At 42.6% G+C, this 14404-nt stretch overlaps 1 protein-coding gene and 1 long non-coding RNA gene across 2 annotated transcripts; both read left to right on the top strand.

Moving 5' to 3' along the window:
- Positions 1–5096: 5096 nt before the first annotated feature.
- LOC142731597 (uncharacterized) lies at positions 5097–6772 on the top strand. Its single transcript, XM_075849447.1, has 2 exons — positions 5097–6251; positions 6502–6772. The coding sequence occupies exons 1-2, from the start codon at positions 5151–5153 to the stop codon at positions 6556–6558; spliced, it is 1158 nt and encodes a 385-aa protein (XP_075705562.1). The 5' UTR covers positions 5097–5150; the 3' UTR covers positions 6559–6772.
- A 3866-nt stretch (positions 6773–10638) lies between these two features.
- Positions 10639–12723, top strand: LOC142731588 (uncharacterized). Its single transcript, XR_012879031.1, has 3 exons — positions 10639–10775; positions 11177–11309; positions 11561–12723. It is a non-coding gene; the product is annotated as an uncharacterized LOC142731588 (long non-coding RNA).
- The last annotated feature ends 1681 nt before the right edge of the window (positions 12724–14404 follow it).

Raw genomic sequence — 14404 nt, 5'->3', positions numbered from 1 at the left:
CCGGGCGGTGTTACGCTGTCCCAAGCGGCCGGTGGTATGTCTTGGTGTCAACTGTATCTGCGTCCTCAGGATGCAGATACAGTTGAATCCAATGCTAATGTAAGGGCTCGTCAGCTCTCTGTTTCTGTATTCGTACCACTCACCAAGGAATTCCCGGGCACAGCACTACTTTAAGTGCCGAGCCCCTTGTCTCACTATCCATATATGAACATTGACGTCGGGGACTACTCCTGGAGCGGAATCCTCTGCCTTTTCATTGCCGATGGTCTGGCCGGGGATTCCGCTCCTAGGCGGAACCCCTGATGTCACTGTCCATATATGTACAATTACATCAAGGGCTCCTCCTGGAGTGCAATCCCTGGCCACAGCGTGGCCGACGCTCTGGACAGGGATTCTGCTCCTATATGGAATGCCTTACGTCACTGTCCATATATGGACAGTGACGGCAGGGGCTCCTCCTGGATTGGAATCCCTGGGGGGGGGGGGTGGCACCATCTACATGGGCACTGTGTATGACACTATCTATATGGGCACTGGCGCTTTATATGTGCACACTGATACTAGGGGTAGCTAAGGGGGCATTAAACTGTATGGGGGCAGCTATTTGTCATTATACTGTGTGGGGTGTCCTATGGGAACACAGTACTGAGTGGGCTGAACCGGGTATGTGTGGCCGGAGATTACTTAGATTAGATACTTGAAAATTGGTAGGTATGTTTACTGGTGTGTGCTGGGGCAGAGCGAGTGTGTCTACCCCAAATTTGCAGCATAAGGCAATGAGGTTGCTTTACCACATGCCAATGCTGCAATTTTGGGAATTGCTCCCTCTAGTGACCAGCACATGGAAATGTTATACATTAGAATCTAATTTATAATATTTCCTGACTTGTGAAAAAATTAAAAAAATTAAAACAATGTGTAATCATTTATATACTAACTGTTTAACTGAAAAAAAAAAAAAATTATAGCGACACATTCCCTTTAATACCGGCGTTTCATACAGCAGTCCTATTAAACAGTTTGCTGGAGTAAGATGCAACACATTTATTAACAGGCGAACAACTCTTAATAAATGTGTCGCATCTTTTAGCTGCAACGCGGCCTGTCATCAGTACTTTCTATGTGCTGCGGCCTGCTGTACATTTAAAGTACATTTTTAAAATGTATTTTATTGTTTGATTCGGGGGGCGTACAGTCTGATTGGGGGGAGGTATGGGTCTGGCACAGACCTTTGCCTTGTTACGCCCCCCAGAGATAAATCTGGGCCGCATTATACATATAGATTTCTGCTATAATTTACATCAGTTACTGGCGTAAATTATAGTAAAATTGTTGCCCATTTCTGCTAAGCCCCGCTCATTTTTTGCCCCAAAAAATTTCAACAATATGCGCATTTTGTGAATTTTCTATGCTAGTAAACTGTTGAAGAAAGGTTAATATATTCCCCCCAAAGGCTACAGACCGTAATACAATATCTCAATGTAAGGATGTGTACATTTAATTGTGCTGCAACGCTTGTTGTCTCCATTCTATGTCAGTGTGGGAAGTAGATGTCCGGCCTTATGATTTTGTGATATGTGATAGACCCAGAATCCCAATCACCAAACCAAAGAATGCAAAATAAAGACACAAAACATTATAATTGGGTGTTAAATGGTCAAAACTTTTATTATATTATATGACCAAACCCAAAATGGCAAACCTCCGACTCACGAAGTGTCACCCTCCAGCACGCAGGAAAGGAAAAACCCCCTGTGGGGGAAACCTCTAGGGAAACCATGGCTGGAGGATTGCCCTTCCTCTGGGCTTAGAAGGTGCCAAAATATAATTTGTAACAGAATTTGTAAGTTTTCTCCGATTTTCAAGGAAAGACAATACAATGAACGAACAACATAAAACACATAGATCGGCTGATCTGGTTGGCTAGGCGGATGTCTCTCTTCCTGGGCACCCATTAAAATTAATGGGCGATTCACGGATGAGACGGGTCCTCCAGATGCCTCCTTGTAGAACCTGTCTCCGCTCTGGCTAATAGAGGGGATCTCCTGCTGGAAACCCCCCTCTATTACAGACCCGTATGAAGAGGATGGCATCACTGTGATGAAGAAGTGGTCTTCGGTGAAGGGTTTCCCTGCTAGAACCTCCAAATTACATCAGGTCGGTATTGGTGGGGAAGTCAAGCTCAAGGTCCTCAGTCCCATCCAATATGGCGCTGAATGTGGCAGTAAAACCTTCTAATATGGAATCTTCTTTATGTCATAAACATTTGTATTTATGACATCAGCACCTTCATCATCATTACTGCAGGAGTTTCTTACCACTGCACAACTCATACATTGTGACGTCACCCACAGTGGTCTGAAGTGTTAACCCTTTAATGACTGGCAATGTACTTAGTACAGATGCCATAAAGCTGAATAGAACATATCAGCGGCCATAAAGGAAAAGGGATAATGCAGGGAGCATCTTGGCACAAGAACAATCCATGACAAAGGGTTGTCCAGGATAAGATAACTTATCTGCTTTCTCCAAAAACCAGCACCACACCTGTCCATAGGTTGTGTGTGGTATTACAGCTCATTACCATTCACTTCAATGGAGCTAACCTGCAATACCAGATACAACCTGTGGATAGGTGTGGTGCTGTTTTTGGAAGAAAGCAGACATATTTTTATAATCCTGCACAGCTCCTGAAAGAAATAGTTCAAAAAAAGTGGGGGGAGAAGGAGAAGAAGGGGAGAGGGAAAGAAGAAATTAAAAAAAGGGAAAAAGAGGAACTCTGAGGTAAAAGATATCAAACTAGACTGAAAGGAGTCTGCTGGAGGTGCCAGATGGAAAGACAGATTTCTGCCATGGGGACCAGATTAGCTGAAATGTATCTTGAAGGGGGGCTTCAGAGAGTGGGTTTTAACCCCTTCCCGCCCTATGAAGTGCTGTTGCATTGAAAAACTATGCAGTTCATCTTCAAATGTAGCGTCACAAAAACAAATTATTTTGTAAAAAATAAAACTATATAAATTTGGTATCGCCATAATCGCAACAACCCGCAGAATCAAGTTATCATGCAATTCATGCCGCCCGATGAACACTGTAAAATCAAAACAGAAATGGCGGAATTACAGTTTTTTTTTCAATTCACCCCACAAAATGTATTTATTTATTTTTTTAATTTTTTAATACATTATATGGTACATTAGGACACAGGGTATATTCCACGTAAACAGCGCCATTAATCGGTTAACTGTTTAAATGATACCAGTTCAAGTGACCTTTATCGAAAAACACTATAAGACATTTTTTCCCAATTAACCTTTTAATTGGGCCTAGCATGTGTGATACTGTCTGCTAAGCCGTTGTATCTAAGCATATTATATGTGATACTGTCTGCTGAGCCGCTGTCTCCTATCAAGTAGCAGAGCTATCAGGTGTCATAGTCTTAGGGTTCACACGCAAAGTCAAAAATGGCTGAAAATTACAGAGCTGTTTTCAGAGAACACAGCCTTTGATTTCCAGCCGTTTTTGAAGCTGGAAACGTTTTTTGAGGTGTTTTTTTCTAGCTGTTTTTAGAGCTGTTTTTCCATTGACACAATGAAAAACATCTCCAAAAACGGCTCAAGAAGTGAAATGCTCCTTCTTTTTACGTGCCGTTTTAAAATACAATAGGCAGATGTTTGTAGACATTGGGCTAACGATTTTTCAGGCGTATTCGAAGGCGTTTACACCCCGAAATACACCTGAAAACACAGCGTGTGAATATACCCTTATAGATACGCTGTCTCAGATATATATATCTTTTTTTTTTTTTTTGTGGTGTGGGCAAAACACATGTCTTGTGGCACATGTGGGGGAGATACAGGGTCTGGCTTAGGCCTTTTATTACACACTCAATGTAAAATTGTACACTAGCTCGGAGCTGGCGTTGATTTCTGCTTTATATTATGCCCGTTATTGGCGTAAATGAAAGTAAAATTGTCGCCCCTTTCCGCAAAGCGCCACACACTTTTCAAAAAGTGCCAAGCGCAGCATAAACTGCCCAAAAACTTTCCCGCACGTTTGGGACTTTTCTATGCCAGATAAGAGGCTTAGCAAGGTTAATAAATTCTCCTGTAAGGCTACAGACAGTAATACAATATCTTACTGCAAGGATCTGTACACTCAGTGTCTGACTGAGGTACCTTGGACCCACCAAAGGAAATAATTATTTTGGGTCTAAACTTCAACTATATAGAAATAATTTGAACACTCTTAATTGTGTACTAAAAACGTGTGTAGTAAAACAAAGACCAATATTCCCACCATATTGTGACAGATATCAGTCCAACACAGGCATTCTGCAGACCATATAAGTGAATACAGTGCAGTGAAATTCAGTGACTCACACGTGACATCTTCTCAGATTCGAGTCATTCACATTCTCTTTTCTTCTTCATCCGGCCCAGAACCCCATGATGACTTCTTCCAGTCTTCTTCATCTCCAATGCCCAAGCGCGAACCACAAGATACGTCATGAAAGTGTTCATGTAACCTAGATACCACGTGTAATGACGGGGTAGGGAGACAGACAGGTGAGCCCTAATCTACCCGCCACTCAGTCCCTGCCTACTTGCACGGCCCGTCCTAGGCGACGGCGTACAACTGGGCGACGGTCCCTACGCTCAATATGTGCACGTCAGACCAACAGACAAGGGTACACAGAAGCTAAAGGAAATGGGGCAGTTGCCCAAGGCAACACCGTGAGCAACAGGCGTAGTGAACGAGCCGAGTCAAACTAGGAGTGTACGAGGTACCAAACGCAGAGCAGGAGCGTAGTCAGTAAAGCCAGGGACAAAATGAAGCAAGGTCAATAATAATAGCAGGAGCAGCAGAGCCAGGAAACAGGAAAGAATCACAGGCAAAGACAAGCAGGAAATGAAGGTATAAATAGACCGAGGGCGAGAGCTAGAACTGTCTGGCCAGGCTGTGATAGGTTCTCCCACTCCTGAGCCTACCAGCCTGAGTGGTAGCAGATCAAATCACTCTATCAGACCTAGGAGCAGGTGCAGACTGATAAATCACTCTGCTCATTCATCATTCAGATGCTTGAGTTTGTCCTAACACACAACTTTTTTGTATTCAATGGTTGTTTCTACCTACAGCTCCAGGGAACAGCCATGGGGGCAGCATGTGCACCATCGTATGCAAACCTGTTCCTGGGGCTGTGGGAAAGAGATCTCTTTTCAGATGACGGGAATGACTCAATGGCACGGGTCCTTCTTTGGACCCGTTACATTGATGACATTCTGGTCATCTGGAAGGGCACACATGTGGATCTTGACTCATTTATGATTGGGTTGAATACAAACGATGTAAATTTAAAATTTACGTATAAAGCACATCCCAGTTGTCTGGATTTCTTGGATGTCAAAATTTTCACGGATGAACAGGGTTTCCTGCATAGCGATGTTTTTCGCAAGGAAACTTCTGTGAATGCATTACTACATTCTTCTTCATCTCATCCCCCGCAGACCATCCAAGCGGTTCCCATCGGGCAATTTTTGCGAATAAGGAGAATATGCTCCTCTGATCCATTATTTGAAAGACAGGCAGATGATCTCAAAGATCGATTTTTGGAACGGGGTTACAGCAAGAGATCCATTAAAAAAGCCTACCAAAGGGCAAAGCGCACACCGAGAGATGACCTGCTGTTTCCTAAGCAAAAGACAGATAAACTCCATCAGGTGAGATTCATCACTGGATATCACTCACGATGGCAACAGATGAGAGAAATCCTAAAGAGGTACTGGCCGATCTTACTATCTGATCCCACTTTGGATAGGTTCATTACGAAATATCCTAGTGTTACAGCTAGACGATCCAAAAATCTAAAAGATCATCTAGTCAAAAGTCATTATGATCAAACAAAATCAAAATACCCATTTGGGACCAAGGGTCCAAAATGGGGTTGTAAGCCTTGTGGACAATGTGTCGCGTGCCCCAATGTAGAAAAAACAAGCACCTTCACTAATGCCTCAGGTAGTAAGACCTTCAACATAACTCACTCCATCACATGTACCACCAAAGCTGTTGTGTACTATGCAGTTTGTCCTTGTCCAAAAATTTATGTCGGTCTCACTTCCAGGGAGCTAAAGGTCCGTGTACGAGAACATATGGCCGACATTAAGCGGGCATCAGGGGCAGAGAATTTGGAGAACTTGAAACCTGTGGCTCGGCATTTTAAATTGCATCACTCCTGCGACCCCTCAAAATTAAAGGTGAGGGGAATTGACCATATAATTTGTGGCACGAGAGGTAGGGCCATTAAACAAAAGCTTGCACAATGCGAGACTCGCTGGATTTGGACTCTTGGGACAATGTTTCCACATGGACTTAATGAATCTCTGAGCTTCGCTCCGTTTTTGTAGCCATTGACTCCTGTCATGGGTCTTGGTTTTTACCCTTTCCTCATTTTCTGTGTCACTTTTTAGCACTAACTACCCTCTTTCTGCCCATTTGTATATACAGAGCCATGGTATCATTCACAGTGATCATCAGAGGAGGCTATCGATTGGACCACAGTGAAAGTTCCGAATAGAGGACAACGAGGAAATAAGAACGAGAATTTATTTGATATGTTTTCCTGCATTCATATATGCACTTTATTGTTATGTGATTTTAATATTAATTTTTATACATATTGCGTTTTACTGTTACGTCACATATATACTATACGCATAGTCCTTAGTATGGTCTCCTGTTGTGACTGGCGACCTATTTCCTTTAAATATAGCATACTTATGGTGTATTGCACGATATGTTCACATGCTTATTGTGTATTGTACGATATGCTCATATGCATAAAAATTCAATCTCCTTCACACATTATTTTGTCATGTACACTTAGTATAGTTTGCATCACAGTTAACAACTACCAGCTTGTTGACCTTGTATTCACATTTCATGCCATCACATTATCGGTCCTTTTTATTTTACATTTTTCGGTACCGTCGTACACTTTTTATGTTTCACCAACTGGTCCATTTATTTTGTAATATCCAGGCACAAACTTCACCAACTGGTCCATTTATTCTGTAATATCCAGGCACAAACTTTCTCCTATTTCATTTCACTCATTTCCTTTACTTGTCATTCATTCACTTCACCACAAGGTGTCTCACTCCACTCCTATTCACATTCTCACTTATTATCCTTCACCTTTTGTGATTGATTTTTTTATGTTTGCACCGGCACATTTAGATATTTTATGGTATTATCTGTAACATCTACTCTGGCTGTACTATTTCAGCTTAAACATCTATCCTGTCTAATCCTCTTCTGGCATACATGTGATCTGTGGCAGTGCGCTGATGGTATGGCTATTCTGTATAATTACAGATTTCCCCCGGGGGGGGGGAGTGGCCCTGGCCTCTTCCGTCCGCTGTCTATGATTGGAGCAGGATGTGGGGGGCGTGGTCAGACCTCGCCGCCTCACATCCTCTCTGATGACGTGGTACAGGAAGTGGGGCAGCGCCATCTTGGTACCCCGCATCAGACGCCGACTCTCCACATCCGGTCCATGATACCTCTCCTTACAGCATCTAATTACACACATGTACATGGCTCTATACTATATATAGGTGGGCACAAGCAGTTGTGACCCTAACCCCGGACGAAGGTAATCGCCGAAACGCGCGTCGGGTCAGGACGTTTCATCCCTGTTTCCATCATGTCCACTGGTATGTAGTGTTATCTTTTCTGTCCTGTGTAGCAAGCATAGCTTCATTATGTTCATCATTTATGGTCATCTTCTGATTTCAAGCACTTTCTGGCACTACTTGGTGCACATTACATTGGTAACTAGTTGTAATTATTATTGATGGTATATACGTATTTTGTAATTACCACAGCTATCGGCATCTGCTTTTTACCTCTCTGCGATTTGTGCTGTTGTCATCTGATGTACCTTGATTATATCCGTGCTGTTTTCCATTAGACACGGCTCTTTATATGACTACATGCATTTACTCCTATTTTGCTATTACACAATACGTGGACACAATATCCATACCTGGCATGTTTGACTGATCAGACGTCCTTTTTTACTGTGTGACTCATCCCCTAGTTCCATTTTTATCTGTCTCATGTTTTTATTCCAATAAAGAATCATTTGTATTTTTCTCTACATTTGTGCTGTAGTCGATCATATTTTCTTGGGTTGGTTTTCTGTCAATTTCTGATCGACGCACCAAGTATATCTTGGTTACTTCGTAGGATTCAATATATAGTGCATCTATTATGGCCAGTAATGTTGTCTCATAGTTCATTTTGTTGATACTTTCTAGCACTATTTTCCATTGCATCCTATGTGTTGGTATTTTATCGGTCTTGTACTTAATTTTTTCTGTGTTCTCACAGAGCTCAATACCACGGGCCTCATGGATTATAAAGCCAGGGAATGTGCCTGGCGATCCCAGATGGAACAGGTTTTCAAGGATGAGTCCCCAGTATTTGGTTTTAATGTTTGCAAAAATGTCAGCGAGCTTCAGAGTAAATACACAAATCTGTTACACCGCCGCATGAAAGTGTGGTGGAACAAAACCTTCCTGGAAAATTACATCCAGAGAAACCTTGTCCCAAGGGGTCTGAGAATCCAAATCTTCCCTTCCTTCCCCATTATTGAGGAAGAGTTTACGTCTAAATGGGAAGAGGTGTGTAACCAGAGCTCGAGGAAATTCATGGAGCTTCTGGTTGACCTCAACCAGAAAATGATAGTGTCGATGGACGAAGAAATAGAAAATGTCCAGGCTCAATTTTTTCCACTTATGTCCACAGACAGTATGGTCAAGTTTAAACACAACCTTGATGCACAGTTTGTTGAATGGGAAAAAGACATTCAAGACACTAAATCTAAGAAATTCTCTAGAGACATCGGAGACTTCCAAAATAATAAGGTATATAGATGGAGAAGAAATCATGCCCCAGGAGGCCGTAGCCGTACTCCCTCTATTTCCTCTGTGTCCTCCCAGAGTGAAACAGAGCACATGTCCCTTAGACCCAACTTCAACACTCGCCCTAAAAGGAAAATGGCACAGAGACAAGTGGCCAATAGAAAGCGGCTAGATGTACGGGATCAGAGCAGCAGTTTGAAGGTAATTAATTTGTCAACACACGTATTTTCTAATATCGATCTAGAATTAATAACCAAAGGCTTGACGTTTTCACCAAGTGCTGGTTTTGATATATTCTCTGCAGTGAAAGACCTACACATCTTCGGCCGTTCACTCATCTTTAAAAAATGGTTTGATAAACCAGTGGACAGGGAACATTTTCCAACTATAGAGGAACAACAGGCACTTAAAGTTTTAGAGGATCTATTGGATGAGCACAAGATTGACGATGTTGCAGGTAATATTCCAGTGTGCATCCGCACTAAATCCAAGAAGTTCCCTGCTCTTAGCTTATGCCCCGCTGTTGATCTGTTTATTAAAACAGTGACCCAGGAATTTTGGAACATTCCAAGGCACATTAAAAATGATAACCTAACTCCCTCAGAGAGAAGCAGCCTCAAACGATTACAAAAAATCAACAATGTGGTATTCAAGGCGGCGGATAAGGGGGGAAATGTGGTGGTCTGGCCATGTGTCATGTATGAGGCAGAGGTGAATCGACAGTTGAGGAATAAACAATGTTACAAGAAATTAACTTTTAACCCCTTGCTGTCCTTTAGATCAGAGTTACAGGGCAGACTTCTGCAGGCAGTAGAAGATAACACCATCTCCAAAGAACTACATACGGCACTTTCAATGGATGAGCCAACCGTACCAACCCTATATCTACTACCCAAGATCCACAAAAATGAAAAGATCCCACCAGGAAGGCCCATTATTTCAGGTAGGGGCAGCCTCACGGAGGGGATTTGTAAATTCATTGATTTCCATCTCAAAAACCTTGTAATTAATTTACCATCATACATTCGTGATACGGCCGACTTGCTGCAGAAGATCAGCGGTGTCAGCATTGACAATGATATGCTCCTTGTGACCATTGATGTGGAATCCCTATACACATGCATTAAGCATGAAGATGGGATAAGGGCAGTCAAATATTTTCTATCTATGTCAGAATTGGACAAATCACTCTGCTCATTCATCATTCAGATGCTTGAGTTTGTCCTAACACACAACTTTTTTGTATTCAATGGTTGTTTCTACCTACAGCTCCAGGGAACAGCCATGGGGGCAGCATGTGCACCATCGTATGCAAACCTGTTCCTGGGGCTGTGGGAAAGAGATCTCTTTTCAGATGACGGGAATGACTCAATGGCACGGGTCCTTCTTTGGACCCGTTACATTGATGACATTCTGGTCATCTGGAAGGGCACACATGTGGATCTTGACTCATTTATGATTGGGTTGAATACAAACGATGTAAATTTAAAATTTACGTATAAAGCACATCCCAGTTGTCTGGATTTCTTGGATGTCAAAATTTTCACGGATGAACAGAGTTTCCTGCACAGCGATGTTTTTCGCAAGGAAACTTCTGTGAATGCATTACTACATTCTTCTTCATCTCATCCCCCGCAGACCATCCAAGCGGTTCCCATCGGGCAATTTTTGCGAATAAGGAGAATTTGCTCCTCTGATCCATTATTTGAAAGACAGGCAGATGATCTCAAAGACCGATTTTTGGAACGGGGTTACAGCAAGAGATCCATTAAAAAAGCCTACCAAAGGGCAAAGCGCACACCGAGAGATGACCTGCTGTTTCCTAAGCAAAAGACAGATAAACTCCATCAGGTGAGATTCATCACTGGATATCACTCACGATGGCAACAGATGAGAGAAATCCTAAAGAGGTACTGGCCGATCTTACTATCTGATCCCACTTTGGATAGGTTCATTACGAAATATCCTAGTGTTACAGCTAGACGATCCAAAAATCTAAAAGACCATCTAGTCAAAAGTCATTATGATCAAACAAAATCAAAATACCCATTTGGGACCAAGGGTCCAAAATGGGGTTGTAAGCCTTGTGGACAATGTGTCGCGTGCCCCAATGTAGAAAAAACAAGCACCTTCACTAATGCCTCAGGTAGTAAGACCTTCAACATAACTCACTCCATCACATGTACCACCAAAGCTGTTGTGTACTATGCAGTTTGTCCTTGTCCAAAAATTTATGTCGGTCTCACTTCCAGGGAGCTAAAGGTCCGTGTACGAGAACATATGGCCGACATTAAGCGGGCATCAGGGGCAGAGAATTTGGAGAACTTGAAACCTGTGGCTCGGCATTTTAAATTGCATCACTCCTGCGACCCCTCAAAATTAAAGGTGAGGGGAATTGACCATATAATTTGTGGCACGAGAGGTGGGGCCATTAAACAAAAGCTTGCACAATGCGAGACTCGCTGGATCTGGACTCTTGGGACAATGTTTCCACATGGACTTAATGAATCTCTGAGCTTCGCTCCGTTTTTGTAGCCATTGACTCCTGTCATGGGTCTTGGTTTTTTACCCTTTCCTCATTTTCTGTGTCACTTTTTAGCACTAACTACCCTCTTTCTGCCCATTTGTATATACAGAGCCATGGTATCATTCACAGTGATCATCAGAGGAGGCTATCGATTGGACCACAGTGAAAGTTCCAAATAGAGGACAACGAGGAAATAAGAACGAGAATTTATTTGATATGTTTTCCTGCATTCATATATGCACTTTATTGTTATGTGATTTTAATATTAATTTTTATACATATTGCGTTTTACTGTTACGTCACATATATACTATACGCATAGTCCTTAGTATAGTCTCTTGTTGTGACTGGCGACCTATTTCTTTTAAATATAGCATACTTATGGTGTATTGCACGATATGTTCACATGTTTATGGTGTATTGTACGATATGCTCATATGCGTAAAAATTCAATTTCCTTCACACATCATTTTGTCATGTGCACTTAGTATAGTTTGCATCACAGTTAACAACTACCAGCTTGTTGACCTCGTATTCACATTTCATGCCATCACATTATCGGTCCTTTTTATTTTACATTTTTCGGTACCGTCGTACACTTTTTATGTCTCACCAACTGGTCCATTTATTTTGTAATATCCAGGCACAAACTTTCTCCTATTTCATTTCCCTTTACTTGTCATTCATTCACTTCACCACAAGGTGTCTCACTCCACTCCTATTCACATTCTCACTTATTATCCCTCACCTTTTGTGATTGATTTTTTTATGTTTGCATCGGCACATTTAGATATTTTATGGTATTATCTGTAACATCTACTCTGGCTGTACTATTTCAGCTTAAACATCTATCCTGTCTAATCCTCTTCTGGCATACATGTGATCTGTGGCAGTGCGCTGATGGTATGGCTATTCTGTATAACTACAGATTTCCCCCGGGGGGGGGGAGTGGCCCTGGACTCTTCCGTCCGCTGTCTATGATTGGAGCAGGATGTGGGGGGCGTGGTCAGACCTCGCCGCCTCACATCCTCTCTGATGACGTGGTACAGGAAGTGGGGCAGCGCCATCTTGGTACCCCGCATCAGACGCCGATTCTCCACATCCGGTCCATGATACCTCTCCTTACAGCATCTAATTACACACATGTACATGGCTCTATACTATATATAGGTGGGCACAAGCAGTTGTGACCCTAACCCCGGACGAAGGCAATCGCCGAAACGCGCGTCGGGTCAGGACGTTTCATCCCTGTTTCCATCATGTCCACTGGTATGTAGTGTTATCTTTTCTGTCCTGTGTAGCAAGCATAGCTTCATTATGTTCATCATTTATGGTCATCTTCTGATTTCAAGCACTTTCTGGCACTACTTGGTGCACATTACATTGGTAACTAGTTGTAATTATTATTGATGGTATATACGTATTTTGTAATTACCACAGCTATCGGCATCTGCTTTTTACCTCTCTGCGATTTGTGCTGTTGTCATCTGATGTACCTTGATTATATCCGTGCTGTTTTCCATTAGACACGGCTCTTTATATGACTACATGCATTTACTCCTATTTTGCTATTACACAATACGTGGACACAATATCCATACCTGGCATGTTTGACTGATCAGACGTCCTTTTTTACTGTGTGACTCATCCCCTAGTTCCATTTTTATCTGTCTCATGTTTTTATTCCAATAAAGAATCATTTGTATTTTTCTCTACATTTGTGCTGTAGTCGATCACATTTTCTTGGGTTGGTTTACAGTATGATCATGTGGAATGATCTGCCTGTACCATAATGCTTTGATACATTTTGTCCCTTATTGTGCAAATGAAGAATTATAGTTTTGAAGGAATTGTATGTGTGGGGCAATTTGCTATAATCTACACTTTTAAGTAAAATGCAGAAATTCATCATGTACTACTTTCATACGTTGGTCCTACCCTAGTCATGCTCTTGAACTAGCCACCTAGGTATATACACACACACATGCACCTGCCCACACTGCCAAACGTACCAATACCTGGTGTAATAACCACAGTATCACTGTGCTTGATTGGCCAGCAAACTCGCCTGACCTAAACCCCATAGAGAATCTATTAGGGATTGTCAAGCAGAAGATGAGACACCAGACCCAACAATACAGACGAGCTGAAGGCCGCTATCACAGCAACCTGGGCTTCCATAACACCTCAGCAGTGCCACAGGCTGATCACCTCTATGCCACGCCGCATTGATAACACCTCAGCAGTCCCACAGGCTGATCGCCCCCATGCCACGCCGCATTGATAACACCTCAGCAGTCCCACAGGCTGATCGCCCCCATGCCACGCCGCATTGATAACACCTCAGCAGTGACACAGGCTGATCACCTCCATGCCACGCCGCATTGATAACACCTCAGCAGTGCCACAGGCTGATCACCTCCATGCCACGCCGCATTGATAACACCGCAGCAGTGCCACAGGCTGATCACCTCCATGCCATGCCGCATTGATAACACCTCAGCAGTGCCACAGGCTGATCGCCCCCATGCCACGCCGCATTGATAACGCCTCAGCAGTGCCACAGGCTGATCACCTCCATGCCACGCCGCATTGATAACGCCTCAGCAGTGCCACAGGCTGATCACCTCCATGCCACGCCGCATTGATAACGCCTCAGCAGTGCCACAGGCTGATCACCTCCATGCCACGCCGCATTGATGCAGTAATTCATGCAAAAGGAGCCCGACCAAGTATTGAGGGCATATACTGTACATACTTTTCATAGGCCAATATTTCGGTATTAAAAATCATTCTTAAAATTTGGCTTATATAATATTATAATTTTCTGAGACACGAAATTTTGGGTTTTCAGTAACTTGTTAGTCATAAGATAATCATAAACATTAAAAGAAAAAAAATGCTGGATAAAGATCCCTCTCTGTGTAATGAATCTATATAATATAGGAGTTTC

Source organism: Rhinoderma darwinii, unplaced genomic scaffold (assembly GCF_050947455.1).
Source record: "Rhinoderma darwinii isolate aRhiDar2 unplaced genomic scaffold, aRhiDar2.hap1 Scaffold_83, whole genome shotgun sequence".
In the NCBI taxonomy this organism is placed as follows: Eukaryota; Metazoa; Chordata; class Amphibia; order Anura; family Rhinodermatidae; genus Rhinoderma; species Rhinoderma darwinii.
This window is presented reverse-complemented; position numbering and strand designations above follow the sequence as displayed.

Excerpts from the sequence above, each read along its gene's own strand:
- LOC142731597 (XM_075849447.1), top strand. The coding sequence starts at position 5,151 with ATGGGGGCAGCATGTGCACCATCGTATGCAAACCTGTTCCTGGGGCTG. Across the intron at positions 6,252-6,501 it reads GCGACCCCTCAAAATTAAAG|AGCCATGGTATCATTCACAG; the intron begins GTGAGGGGAATT and ends TTGTATATACAG.